This window comes from Actinia tenebrosa, unplaced genomic scaffold, assembly GCF_029948245.1.
Source record: "Actinia tenebrosa isolate PJP-AT-01 unplaced genomic scaffold, QUT_ActTen_1.0 PGA_scaffold4__44_contigs__length_22323623, whole genome shotgun sequence".
In the NCBI taxonomy this organism is placed as follows: domain Eukaryota; kingdom Metazoa; phylum Cnidaria; class Anthozoa; order Actiniaria; family Actiniidae; genus Actinia; species Actinia tenebrosa.
Window position 1 is genome coordinate 13,254,312 of NW_028292581.1, and position 21,031 is coordinate 13,275,342.

General features: G+C 34.7%; 2 protein-coding genes across 3 annotated transcripts; one reads left to right on the forward strand and one right to left on the reverse strand.

The window, feature by feature from the left end:
- Positions 1 to 140: 140 nt before the first annotated feature.
- LOC116303462 (la-related protein 4B) lies at positions 141 to 20,660 on the reverse strand. Of its 2 annotated transcripts, none has more exons than XM_031713005.2 (22): positions 20,084 to 20,660; positions 17,335 to 17,396; positions 14,816 to 15,097; positions 13,809 to 13,837; positions 13,512 to 13,570; positions 12,910 to 12,958; positions 12,532 to 12,635; positions 11,845 to 11,955; positions 11,112 to 11,165; positions 10,106 to 10,174; positions 6,978 to 7,073; positions 6,505 to 6,585; positions 5,915 to 5,969; positions 5,347 to 5,665; positions 4,460 to 4,520; positions 4,243 to 4,347; positions 4,026 to 4,055; positions 3,376 to 3,431; positions 2,546 to 2,584; positions 2,004 to 2,112; positions 1,419 to 1,587; positions 141 to 1,026 (listed from the first exon to the last, which is right to left on the reverse strand). In XM_031713005.2, exons 1-21 carry the CDS (start codon positions 20,144 to 20,146, stop codon positions 1,426 to 1,428), a joined length of 1,995 nt encoding a protein of 664 aa, XP_031568865.1. In that variant the 5' UTR covers positions 20,147 to 20,660; the 3' UTR covers positions 141 to 1,026; positions 1,419 to 1,425. The 2 variants fall into 2 exon arrangements, with proteins under 2 accessions (XP_031568865.1, XP_031568864.1); XM_031713004.2 differs by having other exon boundaries at positions 5,915 to 5,972.
- LOC148907132 (zinc finger MYM-type protein 2-like) lies at positions 7,734 to 9,677 on the forward strand. Its single transcript, XM_089037189.1, has 2 exons — positions 7,734 to 8,424; positions 8,514 to 9,677. The coding sequence occupies exons 1-2, from the start codon at positions 7,988 to 7,990 to the stop codon at positions 9,481 to 9,483; spliced, it is 1,407 nt and encodes a 468-aa protein (XP_088893315.1). The 5' UTR covers positions 7,734 to 7,987; the 3' UTR covers positions 9,484 to 9,677.
- Positions 20,661 to 21,031: the final 371 nt, after the last annotated feature.

Genomic DNA, 21,031 nt, shown 5'->3' on the forward strand with positions numbered 1-21,031 from the left:
TCTCACAAAGACTAAGATAACACAGGATGTTACATGGTACTAGAACAGCCAATATGAAATACTTTGATCACTCAGCCATAGTGTTCCTGACCAATTTACTTGTTGCGTTGCCATAAATTTCTTTACGAGATACTTGAAGCTTTATAAATGACATGTTTATATGTGTATTTGACATAACTTATACAAGTGACCACTAACGACCACCAGTTGTAACAATACCAAGACAGTATCTCCTACAGTATGTCACAAACAAAGTATCCATTGTATACCTTTTCTTCTCGGCATGATACAGCTGTCCTTAGTTTCTAAAGGCAACCTTACAAAAGCTCTGTTGCCATTTCAACTAGGTAGCCAATTCCACAAGTTTGACATTAATAATGTAGCATATTATAAATGGACATTGTTTCCAACTATCACTGATATATGCCATTGTACTGGTAGTTTGTCCTTTTTGTTTCTTTTGTTGGGTCCATAGTGTACAATACTGCCACTATTAAGTCTTTTACGCTGCCATATTAAAGGCTACTAATAGTGCACTCTGAAATCAGAGCCAAGGTCAATTATTCTCCTTAGTGTTACATTTTAAAGTATGCACATAACATTCCCAAATGTATTCCTCTCGTAAGTATTTACATTTGCTGATCCGTAGATAAGCACACACTTTTTGCAAGTGCATGTTGCACTGTAATTAGTCTTCACTGCTTGTCTATTTTTCATCAAAAATCTCTTTATTCCTGGCTGTCAAGTCTTGCCATGGTCAAGTTGCATTGGATGCTGCAATTATTCAATACCCCATATTGTTCAACCTAATTGTGCCACCTCAAGTCTTACACAGATGCTGTGTCAACTCTGATGCTGCAAAATCACAATCACATGAATCCCATCTAATCTTTGTTGTGCAGCCTTATTTTGAAACCACAGGCAGAATTGTTGGTGCAGTCTAATGTCAATCATTTTTAAATAGTAATGCTGTTGCCATGGATACTATATACTTTTTTGCAGCATATGAAGACTAACTACTTGTCCCTACAAAATATAAAGCAAACACAAAAACTGATGAAAATCATTATACTAAAAGGAGCGCTGCGTTGGAGGTAAAGGAAATATTATTATCAGTCATAGATCAGTAATTATTTTTATATAAAGAATAAAATAAATTAACTTTGTTTATAAACTTGTAGTCCTCTTTTAACCTTCTAGTTGATTAGAGATGGGACCGCCATTATTGTGATCATCCAAGCCACACAAAGGTCTAACCATTCATAGTTGTCACTACAAAGGCAGCACCTTTTCCTCAGTTATTTTATGACTGAGTGTTGGTCTAGCCGAGGCTTGAACCACGACCTCTCACACAATAGACTGACAGTCTTACCAACTGAGCTAACCAGGTGGCAGTTTAGATTCATTAGTATTATTACCATTGGTTCATTTTCCTGGAGATTTGGTTTGGTTGTTTGGCGGTGGACTGGAGTTGCATCCAGGCTTTGGATTTTTTTGGGCAGCCATCTGAGCATAGCTTTTCTTTTCTGCTTGTCGGTTTGAACTGGTCTGTGTTGTTGTGGTCGTTGTTGTTGTTGTAGGCTTTTCCTGGTAAAAAGAAACAATTTACATCAAGCAAATATAACATTTTGATGATACAATCCCTTGTATACTCTCAGTTCTATGACATAATGCTGATTTAAGAACTCTCAGGGTTCTACATGATACCCTCAATTTTTGAAACACATCCAAAAACAAGCTGCAAATGCTGTGTTTCTGCACTGATAGATCATGCTGCCAGTGAACATAATTTCTAAATAGCATAAAACAATGACAGCGTCAACCCAAACTCCAAATATGATTTTCCTAGGTAACAGTGAAAAACCTTAAAAAATGGCCAGGGAGCTAGAGTCCTCAAAGGGTAATTAATAATATTCCTTAAAAAAATTGTCACAACACCAAGGGACTGACTGCGGCATGGATATCTTTATACCATACATTAGATATAGCCATTCTTTACTTACTGCAGCAACAACTGGTGGAGGAGATTTCTCTGGTTTTGGTGCTGGTTCCTTTGGTGAGACTGGCTTTTCTAATGGCTTGGGCGGAGGAGGCACAGCCTCTGGTTTAGGTCTGTTTAGAGAAGATGAATAAAGTTAGGTATGGGTTATCTAACAAGCTAAATCCATATTCAATTTGCGAGTTAGCTATGCCCTGACTTAGATCAGTCCTGAGGTCATTTCAGGGTTCTATCTGTGAGTTAGTCGTACCTAGCTTAGATCAGGTCCAGAGGTTGTTTCAGGGTTTGATCCATGATTTAGCTGTGCCCTGACTTTGTTCTGCTCAGAGGTTGTTTCAGTGAGTTCAATACAATTTATAGTAATTGCTGTGGGCTTGTATTATTAAGACGTGTTTAGGTAGGGATGTGTGTTAGCAAACTGTTGGTAGGTTGGCATTTTAAAGTAGATGAGATAAAACTTGGGTTATCATTTTAAATAATATTGGTACAACCCATAATTTACTAAATACACCTTAGTATATCTACACATAAAAGCAGCAAATTTACCTGTTCTGTGCACTGGCATTTTCTGTAATCTTGGACCACCTTAGTAAGTGAACGATTATAGAAAAAATTAATATAATTAATTATATAAATATTTACATGTTAACATGAATAATTCAAAAATATTTTCTGTAATCTTGGACCACCTTAGTAAGTGAACAATTATATAAATATAATTAATTATATAAATATAATTAATTATATAAATATAATTAATTATATAAATATAATTAATTATATAAATATAATTAATTATATAAATATAATTAATTATATAAATATAATTAATTATATAAATATAATTAATTATATAAATATTTATATGTGCATATTAACATGAATAATTGTAAATTAATCATTACACAATTATTCAACCAAAAGCAAAGTGAATATTGGTGAATATTTACTCAGACGTAGTCAAGGTATCACAAGCTATTATTATTATATTTATTATAGTTATTGTTAGCTGTCCAAAGTAACAGCATGAATATAAAAGGTTACAAAATTGAGCAAACACTACAGGATGATTTACGCCTCTTTTCATAAAAGGTTGTCAGAGCCATAGGAGATAAGGCCATAGGTCATTGCAAGACTGAAAGGAGTTATTGGGAACAACTAAACACGAAGAATCAAAGCCATTAAAGTGGTTTACTACAAACTACAAACAACACTGGATATCTCAACACTTGATGAGGATAATAATAAGAAATGCAAGCCTTGCATTTCAGCTATTCTTAAATCTTGGAACAACCTATTTCCTATTGCTTATTGCCCACTACCTTTTGGCTCAGGCAACCTTTTGTTAAATAGGCATAAATAAACATTGTACTTACGGAGCAGGGGATTGTACTGGAGTTACAACAGGTTTGTCAACCTTTGCAGGTACACTCTGAGGAATATTAATATCATTATTATTTGGTTGTGTCTAGATATATTTCTTTGTTTGTTTGTTTTGAAAAACTTGAATAAATTTCATGCATTTCAGTATTTTCCCTTTTTTGTTTCTTTTTTTTTAAAGCATTTGTAAATGTTTATTTCAGAAGAACTTTATAAGATTCTTGTCCTGTTGATCTTTCCCTCAACTAGTGATTTTCTTTGTTTTTTTCTCTTCATAAGTATTAGTTGTAAAGCTAATAAATAAATAAACCAAACAAACAAACAAACAGACTGACAGATAAATAAATAAATAAATAAGATAAATATAATACTTAACTGTGGGAAATAGGTGCAAAAAGCAAATGAAACTTTAAATTTCTGAAGGTTGAGCATCAGTCAACCAATATTGACCATGTCATTGACAAATATAATTTGTTTAGCCTTTTTCTTGTGAAAATCTTGGTGGTGGACATGCAATATTGTGAAAAGTCTAGTCATTCCCTTATACCAATATTCATGCAACAAACGTATCATTAAAATGCCTGAAAATTATTTGGGGAAAAACAATTTGGATTTGATAGAGATGATACTGCTATAAAAAGATTACCTTTGACTCAGATGATTCCACTGATTGTTTCTGAAAATAAAAAAAACCCATTATCATCATAAACATAATTTGGGGAACAATAATCATAAATACCATGTGTTTGAATGTGATAACAAAAAAACTCCATCCTCATGGCATACAGATATCCACATCCTTTATCATACAAGGGGGCTACTGGATAATTGGAATAACAGAATTCCTTAAAGAATCAACTCACTTTTCCAGTTGGCAAAGGAGGAAAGTTTGAAGGATTCAAAACTTCTGAAACCTCACTGTCATCTTTACTGTGACGAACCGGACTGGAACGGTTTTCCTTATGACGCTAAAATGAATAAAAAAGTTAGCATAATTTGTTGTACCCCAGTTGAAGAGCCAAATGGTAAGAGGGGTTTCATAGAAAAAGTCTTTTGCTAACCCTGTAAATCTATACTTACAGTCTCCCGTCTTATATCTTCACTGCTTCCTCTTCTTCTTCTTATAGGTTTTGAGCTTCTTCTAATAGACAATGTAAAATCATCGTCATTTAATGTACAGGAAAGACAAGTTAATATAGATCAGGACTGCTATTATTAAAGACAATTATTGTAGTCCCAGTGATATAATAGTGTTAGTGTTTGAACAGAAATGAAAAACAAATTTCCATGAAAAAGAATAAAGTTGTCTTTCAGGGCTCGGTTGTATGAAGCTTGAATAGCGCTATTGGGTGGAAAAATCAGTTGATAAGTCTTTGCCCTTTTGTCCAATAAACTTATCCACTGGATAATATTTATCTGTCTGATAGCACTATCCAGGCTTTCTACAACCGGGCTGAGTAGCATAGTGCATTGCATAGATATTGGTTAATCGAGTGAGGCCATTTTTTAATATGAATTTTTTAATTTTGCCTTTTATGATGACCATGACCGTCAAAAGTTTAGGAATATAAAAGATTATACAGTAGTGTATGGCCTCACTCGATTAATCAATATCTAAAAATTTTCATGACTTTAAAAGGTTAAAGTGAAAGGCCATATTTCATGTTAATACTAGTGTTCCTTCAGCTAGTAGCTTTGGTTTTCCAGGGAACTGATGGGTACACACTTTACCCCCCACCATCTGTTATGAGAGTATTCAAAGCTGAAGCTACACAGATTAGAGAGAACTCAAATCAGGGCCCAGTTGTACGTAGGGTGGATAGTGCTGTAAATGAATCTGAAGATCCTGATAATCAAATCACAAATCTTTAGTTCTGAAGGCCACACACTAACCAACTGAGCTACGGCTTCTTCTGAACACGCTGAACTTACAACCCTGAGTGATGAGTAACATTAACCATACATACCTTGAAAACTCATCTGCATCCCTTGTGCTCTCTCTATTTCTGAAGGACCCTGTAGTATTCTTAGGATTCTCTCTGTTAGCAGGGTTATTTGTACTTGTTACAGTGGTAGGACTACTACTGCTGTTTATGCTTGATGTGGCATTCGGACTGCTGGAAGGTGGTACATTCCCTGCTGTGCCATTAGCGCTCTGGGGCTTAGATCGATGACTACCTTCTCTCTCCACTCTATCATTTGTTTGATCTCGGAAATTGTTCTTATTGGAGTTGGGATACCTTTGTCGGTTGGGCTGGTAATGTCGCACTGAATTGCCACCAGTTTCTAAAGTGAGGGGAAAAGATAAAAGGATGAATAATGACATTTTAATCACCAGTAAATCTCTTTCTATTAATAATAAACTTCTTTTGGCCTATTCCATTCATCGATAAATCAATTCAGACCAATATATTTTTTTAAATTTAATAAAATGATAATAAAAAATAACCAGTCAGCGAGCGAGAAATTTATTGTAAAAAGTATTATTGGTGGTTTTGAAAATGAAGCCTGGGCATACAAGGTGATAATACTTACTGTCATGTTTACCCTTCAAAGGACCAGGATTATATCCGTTATGAGGAAAGCCCTGCTGCTGAAGAAAAAAATAGGATCATCATCAGTTAGGATGGACCAAATCCACCTGGGCACACACAATGTTTTGCTTATCTTAGACCATGTATAACTCTTTTGAGAAAACGATCGTTTGTGTGAATTGTATCCATATCCAATTGTCTTCTCATGTGCAACTGTTAAACAAAAAAATAATACTCTAGGGAATGACACATGCAGGGTCTGAAATCCGAAAAGTGGTTTAGGTCTATAGCATTTAGACAGTTAGCTTAAGGCCTTGAGATATCGACCTTAATGAATCCTAGTCAACCACAATTCACTGTGTGCCTGTCTATATTACTTTTTACATCATTCTCAAAGCTCTTTCAAGCTTTGGTGGAGCAAATATTTCTTTCATGGATGTCCTCGAATTCCCAAAGTTTCCTTTCATTCCACAGCAAGTAGGTTGAATATTTTTAGAGAGTCTCTGTGACAAATCTGGATGTTTGCACTTGCTCCAAAACTTTTCTTCAATATTTACACTCTACTGAGTATGGCTGGATAATAAGACTTACCATGTGCTGATCTTGAAAGTGTTGTGCTGGAGGCCATGTATGCATCATATTGGGAGGGGCAGCATAAAATGGCGGCCCATACTGGATACACAGAAAAATATTAAACTTCTTAATATTCATGAAAGTTAATTGGGCAGACATATACTTTATAACCAGGTATAAAAGGTATTATTGGCATACTTTATAATCATATAAATATGATAACAGGCTCATTTATGCAGGGTAAGCCCCATTTAAGTGCCCAAAAATCTACGAATACCAATGATAAAGTAAAGAATGCTCCTGTTCAAAAATACAAACACTTTGAAATTCCATCAACCTTTACTGGAATTGCATGAATATTCCCAATAATTCCATACAACAGAATTTGAAAATGGAGTATTTCTAGTCTATTTCTAGTCAGGATTATTGGAATTTAATGGAGTTTATTTATATGAATCAGACAAACCATCTTTACATGAATGAGTGTGTACCTGTTGAGCACTGTTGAACATTGGCTGCACAGGAGGGTACTGGAATCGGGTGAACATAGTTGCTTGATGAGGTGGTGTGATAACAGTGTTGTCCATCTATAATAACAATAGAAATATGGCATTATGACATAAGAAGATATTAACATTTAAACCCACTAGCAAAACCTTGCAAGCCAGTTTTTTTTTCTCACTAGCAAAATATCATCAAAGTCCACTAGCTGTTGGTCAAGGCAAATAACAAACGTTACTTGATGATGCTTCTAAACTTTTCAGTCCTTCGATTTCTGGACTGTGGCCACACTCGCTAAACTTGACTGGCACAACACACATTTAAGTGTTTGATAATAAATATATAATATCTAGATTAAACAAAGATTTTTATTCTCGTGAGAATAAACAATTTGGCAGTTGTTTGATAAAGGATCATGTACACGCCAATTCAGCATAATGATGTGACGTTATGGTTTCAATGTTATTACAAGGATGTAGAGAATAGTAAAGAATATGTCACTTCTAAATCAGTGTGGGTAGGTTGTTGGCCAACAGCACGGTTATATGAAGGATGAATAGTACTATCTGACGGATAATTCTCATCCAGTGGATAGATTTATTGGATGACAGCATTTACTTATCCACTGGATAAGAAGTAATATTTCAAATCCGACAATGAGGACAGGACGGGATTTCAAGTCCGTGCAATTAGTTCCAGTCCGAGGCAAAGCCGAGGACTGGAACTAATTGCAAGGACTTTGAAATCCCGTCCTGTCCGATTTGGAGGATTTGAAATGACTTCTCATACTCATTAATTATTCGGGAGGGATGTTGTTTTTATCTTGTATTTATTTCATTGTATATGATCTTCGCTCCATTCACCTAGTTGTAATAATGACAATCTTTTGTTTTGTAATGGTTTTATTTTGCTTTCGTCCTTTGGGATTTCTTAAGATAAATGCTATTTGAATTACTTATGCAAATAGCAGTTATTTTTCTCTGAATGTATTCATTTCAACATGGCTTCTCGTCAAAGAGACAGCGATGAAGAAGCGGAGCTTCTACCTTTAAAACGCTTTCGAAAAGTGAAAAGTCAAGCCCAAGAAGAAGAACTTTTGCAAAAAGCTGTGCCAATTTCAACCCGTTACAAGAATAACTGGGCTGTGAATATTTTTGAAGAATGGAGGCAAAGTAGAGAAAACAAAGTGGCAAGTTTGGAGTCTACCTCCATGGATGTCTCGCTAGAGAGCATTCAAAATTTGGATATTGAGGCATGGGAAACTATGACAGTTCCATCCCTAAACTTCTGGCTTGGTAAATTTGTTGAAGAAGCAGCAAACAAGAAAGGTTCGCCATATCCTGCTCGTACGCTTTATCAGCTTATCGCTAGCCTTAAACGCCACCTAGAGTCGAAAAACCGAAACGACGTCAATATGCTTGACAAGTCTAACATGTGGTGAGTTAATTAGAAACTTTCTGTTTACTTGCTTTACTTTGCACATGAATAAAACCTTATATTATTCTAACTGAACGTTTTTCTTTTAGTTTTTCTGGACTGAGAAAAATTCTGGATGCAGAGATGAAAAGTGTCCACGCCGAAGGGGTTACTAATAGAAAGGAAGAAAAAGAGGTGATTACAGAAGAAGAGGAAGAGACGATGTGGAGGAAAGGAGTACTAGGCCAGTCAACAGCTAAGATTTTGCTTAATACAGTGTACTTTTATAATGGTAAACTATTTGGCATGCGTTCTCAAGAACATAGGCAATTAAGGATTAGCGATATCGAAATAGAAGGCGATAATACCATAATTTATCGTGAAAATTCTTCCAAAACATTTCATGGTGGCATAGCAGATTTGAAAAAGAAAGCGAGAGTGATTAAACATGTTTGCCACGAAAAGGGCAATGAGAGCCACGAGCGTTGCTTGGTTAAGATTTATAATCGGTATTTTGACCTCGTAAACAATCTTCGTGTTAAAGCAAAAGGTTTCTATTTTCAGCCATATAAGGACGGAAAATTTGCGTACAAAAACTGTGTTGTAGGAATTCATACTCTCAATGAAATTCTTCCTAGTTTGTGCTTGGCAATTGGCAGTAAAAGGAAAACTAGCCATAGTCTTCGCGTTACATGTGTTAGCAAACTGTTTAATGCAAGTGTTGACGAAAAGCTTATAAGAAGCAGAAGTGGTCACGTTAGTGATGCTCTTTTGGCATATGAAAAAAGTAGCAAGGAGCAGGAGCAAAAAGTTTCTAACATTTTGAACCCACCAGCTCAGCCAAAACAGGTTTCATCTGAGTCAAAGAATGAAATTAAGGGAAGTGAAATTAAGAATGATATAGAAATGCCTGTATTTGATATCAATGAATTAAAATCTATATTTAATGATATCACTGGTTATGAGCACGAAGCTCAGTTAAATGAAAATACATGTTCTAATTTTTGGAGCTTTTCTTCTGACGGGCCTATCAATATATCTGGCAACTGTAATGTTACAATCAACCAGTTCAAAATCTAGCTTGCGCTTGAATGAATGCTAAAACTTATATTTATACTTATAGAAAATGCTAAGTTTACGATAGCAAATTGTTTTGAAATTTCATTAATATCTAAGTAAGTTGTTAAACGAAGTGTTGAGTATATTTGCAACTATTATTGATTATAGTTTATTGGTAATAACTTCTGAAATAAATGCTTGATGAATTAAATTTTCTGTTTTCATCTTTCTATATATTGACTTGATTCAATGCTTGGACTGAATTAATTTTGTTCCAGTCCTTGGACTGAATTAATTTTGATCCAGTTGTTGGTCGACTGAATTAATTTCTTTTGTTCCAATTCATCAGCCCCACCTCTTCCCTGCTGATATCAAAACCCTCCCCGGCTTTAAGACACTTGACCTAGTTTCAAGATACATCATGTGACCAGGTACGAGGTAATCGATTGGCTAGTTACCTCATGAATAATTAATGAGTATGAGAAGAATATTTCCATCTGATAGCACTAATCACCCTTGGTACAACTGGACCATGATATTCTAACCATAACCTTCCACCACCCTACCAATATCTGCCTGATAACCACTGACAGTCAAATTTTTCGAACATGATAGTCATCCATAACAAGGATAAATACTGTACCTGTGGTGGAGTTGAAGGTACACTCTTTGGAGTTGCTGTTGAGTGGATGGCGTTGGCTTTCATTCTTGCCTAAAAATACAATTGCAAATCAGTTTCAAAGAAAATGGTAACCAATCCAAACTACAATAGTTGTTTCTTTTATTCAATTTTGAGGTGGCAACAAGACAAATATTTTAAGCTATCTTTCTTGCTTTTACCCAAAATTTTAAGCAAAAATCACTTTTTTGAGATCTTCCTCCTGACTATGTGTTTTATGACTGAAGACTCATCTGTACAGGTTTAGCCTTGTTTAAAAGCAAATCATTTGCAAAAGTCAACTGTAATGTAAATAATATGAAACTTGAACAATAACCCCAGAGACGTTTAGTCTAAGCCTGTATACAAATAAGTTTGTGGACTTCAAAAACAGCAGTATGCATCAAATGTGAAACTGGTGGACTTTAATGAACCCTGAAACAATCCCTCAGCTTAAGCTTATCTAATTTAGCCCAGAGGTTGTCATGTTCTGTGAAATAACCATGCCCTGACTAAGGCCCCGTCCACACGTATCTGGAAATTTCTGTATCCACAAATTTTTTTTTCGAATATGAAAATGTTCACATCCACATGCAGCGTAAATTTTTTGGTCCGCCCTGATGCACGCTAGCTGCTAGTCCCTTTGACAAATAGTTTTTTTTATTGATCATGCGTAAAATTGTGTTTACGTCAGTGTATTCGAAAATTTGCGGATACGACCATCCACACCTATCCGTATTCGGAGTGTATTCGAAAAATTTCCAGTCTGGAGACCGTTTTTGAAAATTTCCAGATACGGATACAAAAATTTCCGGACATATGTGGACACAACCCGTATGTGCAAACAAAAATTTGCGGATACACAAATTTGCAGATACGTGTGGATGGTGCCTAAGATCAGCCAAGAGGGTTGGATCTGCTAGTTGGAAATGCCTTGAGTTTAATCAGCCCAGGGGTTGTTTCAGAGTAAGGATTGAAGGTTTTTACTTACCATAATAGGCTTTCCTTTAAAAGTCTTGACCTCTTCTCTTAAATATTCATATGCCTATCACAAGCACAAATAAAATATCAATACTCATTGCTCATGCTCAGACAAAGAAAGAAAAAAAAAAAAGAAGAATAGAACATGTGAAAAAAAGGGGATGCAATATGAACTGGGTTATTAATTTCCCAAACAGATACAAAATGATTGGCAGAACTATTAATAATACATATAGTCATTTACAATGGTGATCCACAGGCAAGCTATTTTCAAGCCCATCATAGATACAGGTTGGGCATGGACAATGTATATCAAATGTCTAGGTGAATATTCTTTTAAGTTCTACTATTTTTTTTATCGATTTTGGAATATCTTATTGAAGCACAGGTGGCATATTTTTGAATGCCCCCCCCCTTCATCAAAGTGACCAAGGTAATTGATTCCTAGACCCATCGTCATATGTGAGTAGAGTTGAGTCATTTGATGGTCCTGTGCTTCAAGGATTTTTCTCTGGGTACTATGGTTTTTCCTCACTCACCAACCCAAGGAAAGAAGTGCCAGGGTGTGGTTCAGCCAATGATAATTTCAATTGTATTTATTTTATAAGTTAAGTGTTACAATTTTGTATTCATTTTGTTTGAACAAGAAAATCCATGTTAAATGTATTGGACTTCTCCTGGGTGAGTGATTTCTAATAATTCTTAAAGACAGTCATTAGATAGCCATGATATAAGACACTTACCTTTTGTGCACAATCTTCATTTTCAAAGTGAATATACCAGTAGTCGTTGCCTACAAACTCGCACTTTACATGCTTAGGGCATCCTTCTCCCTCAAAGAGGGCTTTTACCTCCTAGAAACATTAAGCAGTCATGGTATGTCAAATTTATATTTAATAACGAAAGCTGTCTGGTAGCTTTGAAGCTGGTAGTCCACTCGCCTCTCACTTCTGAGGTCTCGGTTTGATTCCTCAGTTTGAGTCTCGTGAATTTGGCATTACACGTAAATTTATGAATAGAATTTGTTAGGTCTTCTTTTCTTTATTCTGCGTAAACCCAAAAAGTTAAACTCCACTTTGATCTGTAAGTTAGCAGTGCCCTGACTTAGATTGAACCAGACATTGTTTCATAAACTCCAATTTGAGCTGCAAGTTATCAGTGCCCTGACTTAGATCAGGAGCACTTTCCATTTAACAGGAAAAACCAGAAATTCAGGTTGGAAAAGCAAAATAATGGTTTGTGTCATTCCAATAGGCAAGTTCCAGAAAACTCAGACTTCCAACTGAGGCAATCCACTTCTCCTGCTCTTTTTAGTTTTTCCAGTAGACGCTAACAATCATTTGTCCGAAGTTAAAGTTTCCCACTCTTTTCTAGCATTTCAAACATTAGCAAACTCATTTGAAGGTCTTTGAAGGTTCTTAATTCCATACCTCAATAGGTGTTGATTCTGGTATCTCTCGTAGAACTACAATGCAGCGCCTCACATTTGCTCTTACTTTGTCACAGAGATCATTCATTTGTAGGAACGAAGATTCTAATTAACAAATTTATTTTTAATTAATGAAATTAGTCTGCAAATAATGAAACATAATCAAAAATAATGAAAACAAGAAAAGAAAAGAAAGGGAATGGAAAAGGGGAGAAAAAAAAGGAAAAAGATAAGAAAATAAGATTTTAAATTTTGAGATTTTTTAAAGATTTAAAGATTTTCTTTTTCTTTCGGATCTTAAGCTTTTTAAATGAGCGCTTGGGCTTCTTGTTGTCCTCTGGATATGCTCTGGATAATATTGATGAATTATCATGTTTACCTCTCAATACTTCCTTCACGAGTTCAAGATCTTTGGTCAACTTTTTTATCTTTGGTAAGAAAATAAGACAAAATGAATTAGATAACTCATTATCTATCAATTTAATTGAAGTAATTTAATAGCAGATATTACGGTTACAGATCTCTCCAAACAATTATTGCACTTGGCTCAAATTTAATGTCTTTCTCTTATAGACTTATGGCTATCAAAATGATATGTTTCATGTTAACCATATAGTTTTGCAGATAACGTTTTATAGGGAAGGTAAAATATAATATTGTTACAATTAATGCTGTTGTTGCGAATGCCCACTGATTGGCTGTAATTCGCTACAGATCATGGATAAACTTGCGTTTATTCTTTTCATCACTGAAGGTTTGCAAATCAACTTGTTAAGCTAGTTTGCTTTCACACTCTCTTCACATTCCTCAAGTGCAAATGTTCAACTCAATTTGCACATATGATAATGTCGTTGCATCACTTCCAACAGCTGCTACCAAAATTCTTAGTAACCAATATGGCTATTAACTAACAAATTTCACTGCCAAATCAAAAACAACTAGTATTTTACTAGCCAACTAATCTTAAGAACACTATTTTACCTGATTAAAGTTAGCGACGGTCCAGATAGGAACAAAATTGTCTCCATCCATTTGAGACACTAAAATAAAACATGAAAATACATTAGGAGAATAAAATATCATTATGCAGTTTTAAATAACTGTTAATGCTAAAAAAAATCTGGTTTTCAAAATCATAATTGAGTTATGTTATCCTTGAATACTTCAATTATTCATACTTTTAAAGATTGGGGCGTTTTCATCCTTGCCCCTCTAAAGTATCTTAAGTGAAAGACATAATTTTATGATTTTAATAATTCATTATATATAAATACTTACACAAGTAAGTGTCTCTTAAGAGGTTCTCTCTATAAGAAAAACACAAGAGATATGAACAAATAGTTCTTTTTTTACAAGGGTTGCACTTAATAGCCAGTGGTTAACCTGTGCTCCTTGTTTCATGATCAAACTGGATTTCGAGGAGGGGCAAAACTGGAGAACCTGGGGGAAAACCTTCAAAGAAAACCAGCAAGCAACTCTACTCACATAAAACTTATCAAAGTAATTGGACCCTGGGGGGGGTGGGGGGGTTGGTATGCTTGTCAATCCTTATCTAAGTTCCTTTTAGGGTATCACAAATCTAAAATGACCCATTCTCAACTCATACCAAGTGATTAATGTCACTTAGCACCCTTAGATAATAGTTAAATCAGCATTTAGTATCTTTTAGGGGTGAATCATTAACTTTTAAAAGCAATTTTCAAAATTTATGACAAGATGCCCACCCTTTTATTTTACAAATTGGACAATGAATAGAACAAGGGTTTTCTAACAGAAACCATGGATAAATCAAAATGTGTGCAAAATATTTGTAAAAATTACTTTAAATGTTGGTGTTTTAAATTTGTACATAACTTGAGTTGCATTTCAACGATAGAAGAGCAATCATGATTGCCATGATGCTGTAATTTAATAACAGTCAGTCATCAGACACTGTCTGGCCACAATAGATCTTTTTAGCTTGCGCGCTATGTTTTTCTATTTCAGAAAAAGTGTCATTCCCAAGAGTACAATTTCTTTGTTTAACAATTATGCATGAGATGAAACATGAATATGGATATAATTCAAACAAAGAATCTTATTCTCAAGGGAATGACACATGGTCTGAAATGAGAAAACACTACACCCAAGCTAGTGTAAAAAAGTATATTTCCAGTCAAATCTTCGTCTTGCTGGTCTTTTCCAGAAATGAGGTACAGTTCCAATTTGCCTGGTCATCATTACCTCTGACTGACCGACCATCATTCTACGTCCTAGATTGGCTAAATATAACACTACTTTATTACCTTGAAAAGTAGTACTCCAGCTGCCTCTGGAGTAGAGCCTTCAAGTCCTTTAAAGGCATCTTGTCTGGTGATATTTCCTTAGTCTGTGCTATTTCTGCTAATGGACTTTGACTTGTGTTAGCCTCTCCATACCCATTAACAGCACGAGGGCTGTACTGTAGGCTTTCTGCCATTGCTCCTACTGGGTTATAGTGACCATCTTCACCATTATCTTGCAAGTGAGTTGGGGCTGCTGTGCTGGGAGTTGGGCCTCCTATGCGTTTGTCAGATAATGTCATCAAACTATACAATATATAAAAATAGTATAAGCAGGGTTTGTACAGTGTCCCGTTAGAATTCCCAAAACATTTCTAAAACTATCCAAAGCCCTTTGATTAAAATTCCCAAAAACACAAATAGCGTAAAAATAAAGCCAAATCCACATGGATCTGAAGCAGGCAATGACACATGTACATCACAAATACAGTGCTGAACAAAGGCTTCAGCACTTTACAATGTTAATACTGGCAAATAATAGATAGCTATTTAGTGACTATAGTGGCTATCACTCAACCAGGACATTCACTACACAAAGACACAAGTGGTTTCTTGTGTATTTGGCTTTTTGTAATGAATGTTTTTGTTGAGTGATAGTAACTATTAGTCACTAACTTGCTACTGTTTGTCAGTATCAACTTTTTTATTTCGTGGTTTTACTGCATGCGATCTAGAGAACAATGTAGACTGCTGTTCAGGCCAACTTGATCAAAATAAGTTGAAGGTGGAATTTTTCAAATAATGCGCGTTTTCTTTAAACATCATAGGAGATAAAGGGTTAAGGCTTCCATAATGAGATCACTCAACAAGTATCCATTCAATGATAAATTAATTATTCCCTTAAAAAGATATTATATTGCTTTTCAAAAAGCATATAATGCTGGAATGGAATACAAGTACAATTTATGGATACAGTGAAAGTAAAGAAATTTATTAAATACATTTATTATATTTCTATCAAAAGAGATGGTGTCCAACAGGCTACTTTGGAATCAAAAAGACTCTAGTATTCCTTTACCATGACAACCTTAGATGTAAAAAGATATAACTAGCTAAAAACTAGTGTGAGCTGCGTCGGTGTTTCTAATGAAACAGTAATGATGAAAAGGTAAATTATACACCGTGAAAAGAAGAAAAAACTTACTGACGTTTCGGACGCTAGTCCTTCGTCGGAGTGACGAATGTAACCTTAATTCACTATGCAGTAATTGGTATTCACAAGAGGCTTTGCAACTGTGTGCTGACATTTTCGATATATCCCTTTTTGTCTTTCTTACTAGCTCTGACTAAGCACTAACAACTGAAACATCAATACAGTTACAAACCTTTCTACATAGCATTTAAGTTTCCTTCTTATTACTTAATGTATTCAACATGAATCCATCAATATTACAATGCCGTCTCAACTAGTAACATCAATAGTTATCAAGTAGTTTCAACATGTAAATCGTACATGTATCTACCCACAATCATTGTATTTCTTAGCTTTGTAGCTTTTCAGGTAGCTAAATTTATTGAAATAAGCATTTAAATTTAAAATGTATTCCTCCAAAGGTACAAGTGGTTTATTCTCTATAGTATATTTTAAATTTTTTTAGAATTTATTTCATTTTTTGTGGTCTAAAAAGGCAGAAAACAAAATCAGAGGGTGCCACAAAAACATAAACCTGAAGCAACTTATCAAATCAACAACTCAATGAATTACCTTGTATATTGCTAGACTATAACAGATATAATGCAGCTTAAACATCAGACTAGGGATTACACTTTTGGACAGAAGACCATGCCAACAGCTTATCTCATGTCTTACTATCATTCTACAGTTAACTGTGGTCACATTGGATCGTTCTCATATTATGTTATAGACCAAAAATTCCTTATTAGTAACGACGGCCAAAATAAAGATTCAACTTTCAAAATACAATTTTTGCATTCAAATTATGTATATATTTGCATTTGTGGTAATATTTTCAGGATAATCTAAGAACATAAGACCAGAAAGTAGAATTCTATTGTTTAATATCTGTTCTCTGATTGGTTATCCAGCTTCAAGTGACAATTAAGAGTTAGAGTATTTTGACAGTAATCAGTCATTGGTCATTAGATTTCCTTGGGAAGAATTATAATTAACCAAAATGTCAGAGACCTTTCAGTTTGACATGATAATATGGGAAAACAACTTTCGTGTCCAAAACCAATAGCAGTTTTATAGAGATGTTTTTCCTTGGCTTTTTTAAGACAGGATTAGTTGTCTAAAGTTCAATTCGTTTCATTTAGAAGTTAAATCATTGAAGAAATTGTTTACACTGTTTTAAATTCTAAAGTTTATTTTAGCAGATGTACCTGGAAATACCTCAAAAGCTCTAAGCTCTATGTGAATTTACTAGAAATTCCCAAAATATCAAGCATGAAGACCTGTATTCTGAATATAGTCACATCAATTGCAATACAGTACAACAGGTCTGTCATTATATCATACATACCTGAATTGGTTGAAAACTGCTGCATTTGGGTTTAGTGCACCATTTGGAGAGACTGCTGCATCCTTTATCAATGAAAATAAAGTGTTAGCAAAAACCTCAACACACAAGCATATAAAACGAACATGGTTTTTAACTACTGTAAAATAAGGGATGGTTTTGAATTATTTACTTTGACTCTTTGTTCATGGCTCAAAATAGTGGTTGGTTATCACACAATGTGAGCCCAGAATTGGAAAAGTAAACATTAGCCATAAACGAGGTATGGCCAAGCTAAAGCTAATTTTGCCAGTTATTATAACCAGCAACTGTCCATGCGTTGTTTTAAGCACTGTTGCTGTCAAAAGTTTAATCCAACTGTCTAAGAAATGTCTCTTAAATTATGTAAATTGCAAAAACAAATAAATAGCTATAGAAGAAGGCATATCTGTATAATTTGGAAATCATACAGCTTTGTACTAGATAATGAACAGGTTTTCATAATTTTAGTACCTCGTATCCAAGTAAATGCTGTCAAAGGTTAATTCATGTGTGTAAAATAACATATTTCTAAATTATGCAAATGAATAAAATAAAGATATAGCTAGAGATAGGCATGTCTGTTTATTTTGAAATTTGTACAAGTTTCTACTAAACCATGTACAAACATACATAATTCTAGTAAGGTGTACTAAAGTAATATAGTAACTGATGAAAAAGTTGAACTTGAAGGAAAACATTTAAATTGCGATGTGGACTATATGTAGTATGCTGCTGCCAAATAATAATAATAAACACAGATCACAACATGACCATATACAATTGTTGACCTTCTTCAGCTAGTTGTGAACAAAAAAATCTCATGGTCTCAAACAACCTTACTAGAAAAGAATGCAAGTGACAAGCAGCGGTATAAAAACAAGATCATTTTAATAACGTTATTCACCCTTGACTTGATTCTCTCAATACGAGTAACAGTTCTTATTTAAAGGTCCTCTGATAAGAGATCATGATGGCATCTGTAATTTCTTATCTGGGGTCCTTAAAAAAAGAACTGTTACTAGTTATTGAGAGAATCAAGCTTAAGAGTGATTTCCAAAAGCTCTTTTTTCTATTGATTTTCTATGAAAATTCTTGAATAAGTGACCTGTTATGTATCTGAGCAGACGGCACAGAATACTATATTGTCTATCATGAATGATAATGATATCTGACCAAAAAGATCTGTAAACTTGTAACCATTTTGTGTAAGCTAAAGGACAAACTAGAAAATAGTTTGTATCAAAAACTACTTGAGCCTGTTTAATGACAGCCATATATAACGATAAATTCGAAGGCCAAGAGATCAGGTTTCTAGTACGGTGCATAAACACCATTATAAATATATCACACTCAAGAAGTTCATATTTTATAATTTTTGTTAATTTCTTTAGGGGGTTTTTAATAGTGACGAATGCTTCATAAATTTTAAGCAATTTTTTCCTTGAAGACTTCAATTCTTCCTTAAAAAGGTTTTTGTACAAAATGTTTACAAGTAATGTAATAGTTACATAGTAAACAAAAGCTATAAACGCCCTAAAAATCCTTATCCATAGAACTTATAAGATTTACAGAAGTCTAAGTATCCCAACTACTGTTGTGTTTATATTTCTAAGACTAGCAATTCCAAATTCTACATTGGATGTCAAGCAGTTTACTACGTCTAACTTAGTAGCAGCAAATTTGCTCCCTTTGTCCTGATGTTGACCAGCTGGGCTAAAATACTATGAAAACACCCCCAGAAAGGTGTAACATCTAGCATAGAAATCTCGATGTCACCTTGACGTTTATTTTAGAATAACGACACACACAAAAATAATAAATAAATATATATATATATATAAATAAAAATGAGAGAAAATAGACTTTTTCTTTTCTTAGAACCGTTTGATCGCAAGAGCCCTCGAGAGGATGACTTTATAAGGCTTAAACTGCCGGTTCTAAACACCATCCTAGAATTTCAAACTAAAATCTCAAATAATCAAATATGCTTTTGATCTCTGTAATTTGAAATTTAAGATATATTCGTATAGCTTTAAACGAAAAAGTCATTCATTATTTTGCATTCCGTTGTTGTTTGTTGATAATCGTGATCGCGGCCATTTTAAGATGTCTGGCAATGACGAGGCGAAACCGAATTGAATTTTTTTTAAACGAAAACGTTTCTGGTGCTACATTCAAACAGCATTGAGTTACTTAAAATCGTAAGATGTTGGAATTCCTAGTTATAGTGAAATTATTGGAATATTTTCCCCTTTGGCAGCGTTGGTTTGTGCAATAGCTATCGAGTAGACAAGTAATAATCTTGGGCTCTTACAGACAGTATTCCATTTAATGAATTGAAGCTTAGCTTTTCCGTATTCGACTCTCCGCTCTCTTCCTGTAAAATCGAAACTAACTTGTAGGACGCTGTAAATAACTTTTATTACATTCAAAACAAATCATTAATAAATAGTAAGCTGGAATTCGTAAGCAAAAGCAGACTGGTCTTCCATCTTTGGGATCAAGAACTAGACATTTTGTAATGGAGGATTTTCCGGAAAAGATTGCATATAACAACTTCTAAGGACAAACAGACTATTCGAAAAGGCCAGTGTTTAGTTTGAACGACAAACCAGGAGCCATATCATAGCAGATGTGAGTTTATTTACGGTGAATAATGCTTTTATGTAGGATTTGGTAGTGTTAATGTTCTGGTCAACTAGCCCACCCTCCCAAAAATGACTCGACATACCTGTTTGATTTCTGGTGATCGAGGTGGAATTTCACTCGTTGTATTCACGATTTCAGAACTCATGCGGATGAAAACTGCAGCTGATAATTGTTTTTCGCGTTCTCTTAATATCAGTAGATTACCAAAGATGGGTTGAGTGGTATTAATGCGATGTTTTCTCGCCTCGAGTCCGGGAAACAGAAAACAGCACAAATGACAGACTCCCTCCTCACTCTTCAGTCAGCGCTGGGCTCGTCTCCGTAAAATACCCCCTTTATTCCAACTGCCTTGCCACTGCTGTAGGCCTAGGTTCTTCAACGTTCGGCTGAAGTAAATAAAATGTCCTTGAAACCTTCTAGAGAATAAACTCTGTGTTTGCCTCCTTATCAACACACGTGGCGACCACAAAAAAGTGAATAATCTCAGGATTCCCACTTTCAAAGAAAGCCTTTCCTTTTGAACTCCAAACTAGAATAGCAAAGCTCTTGAAAACACTGTCTTAGAGACTGTAAAGTAGATTTTTAAGAACTGAAAATTGCTATTCCAAAGAAGCAACCCAATTTACTCTCTTCCAAAAGGCAGCCAAGAGCAGCAAACAAACCTGACTAAATTTCTATCACCCCCGCATGTATTTTACGAAGATAGTACAAGCTTTTTGATTGACTCATTCAGCCACCTCCACCTTTTCCTCGACCAATAAAATCCACGATAGAAAAATACTCTATTTCCATACGGTTGAAACGATAGATTATCGACTTGAAAAATCCAGTCGATTTATTTTCGGGCTTGGATTGTAATGATTTTATTGGTTTAGAAAGATTCTTCGTTCAACTAATCAAAATGCTTGAACTGAACAGAAAAACTCTGTTACGATAAATTATTGATCTTAGATTTGTTGATCTAAAATTATGAAATGTCATTGGTTCAGACAATTTTTCGTGAAGCCAATCAGAAGTTTTGTAATATGTT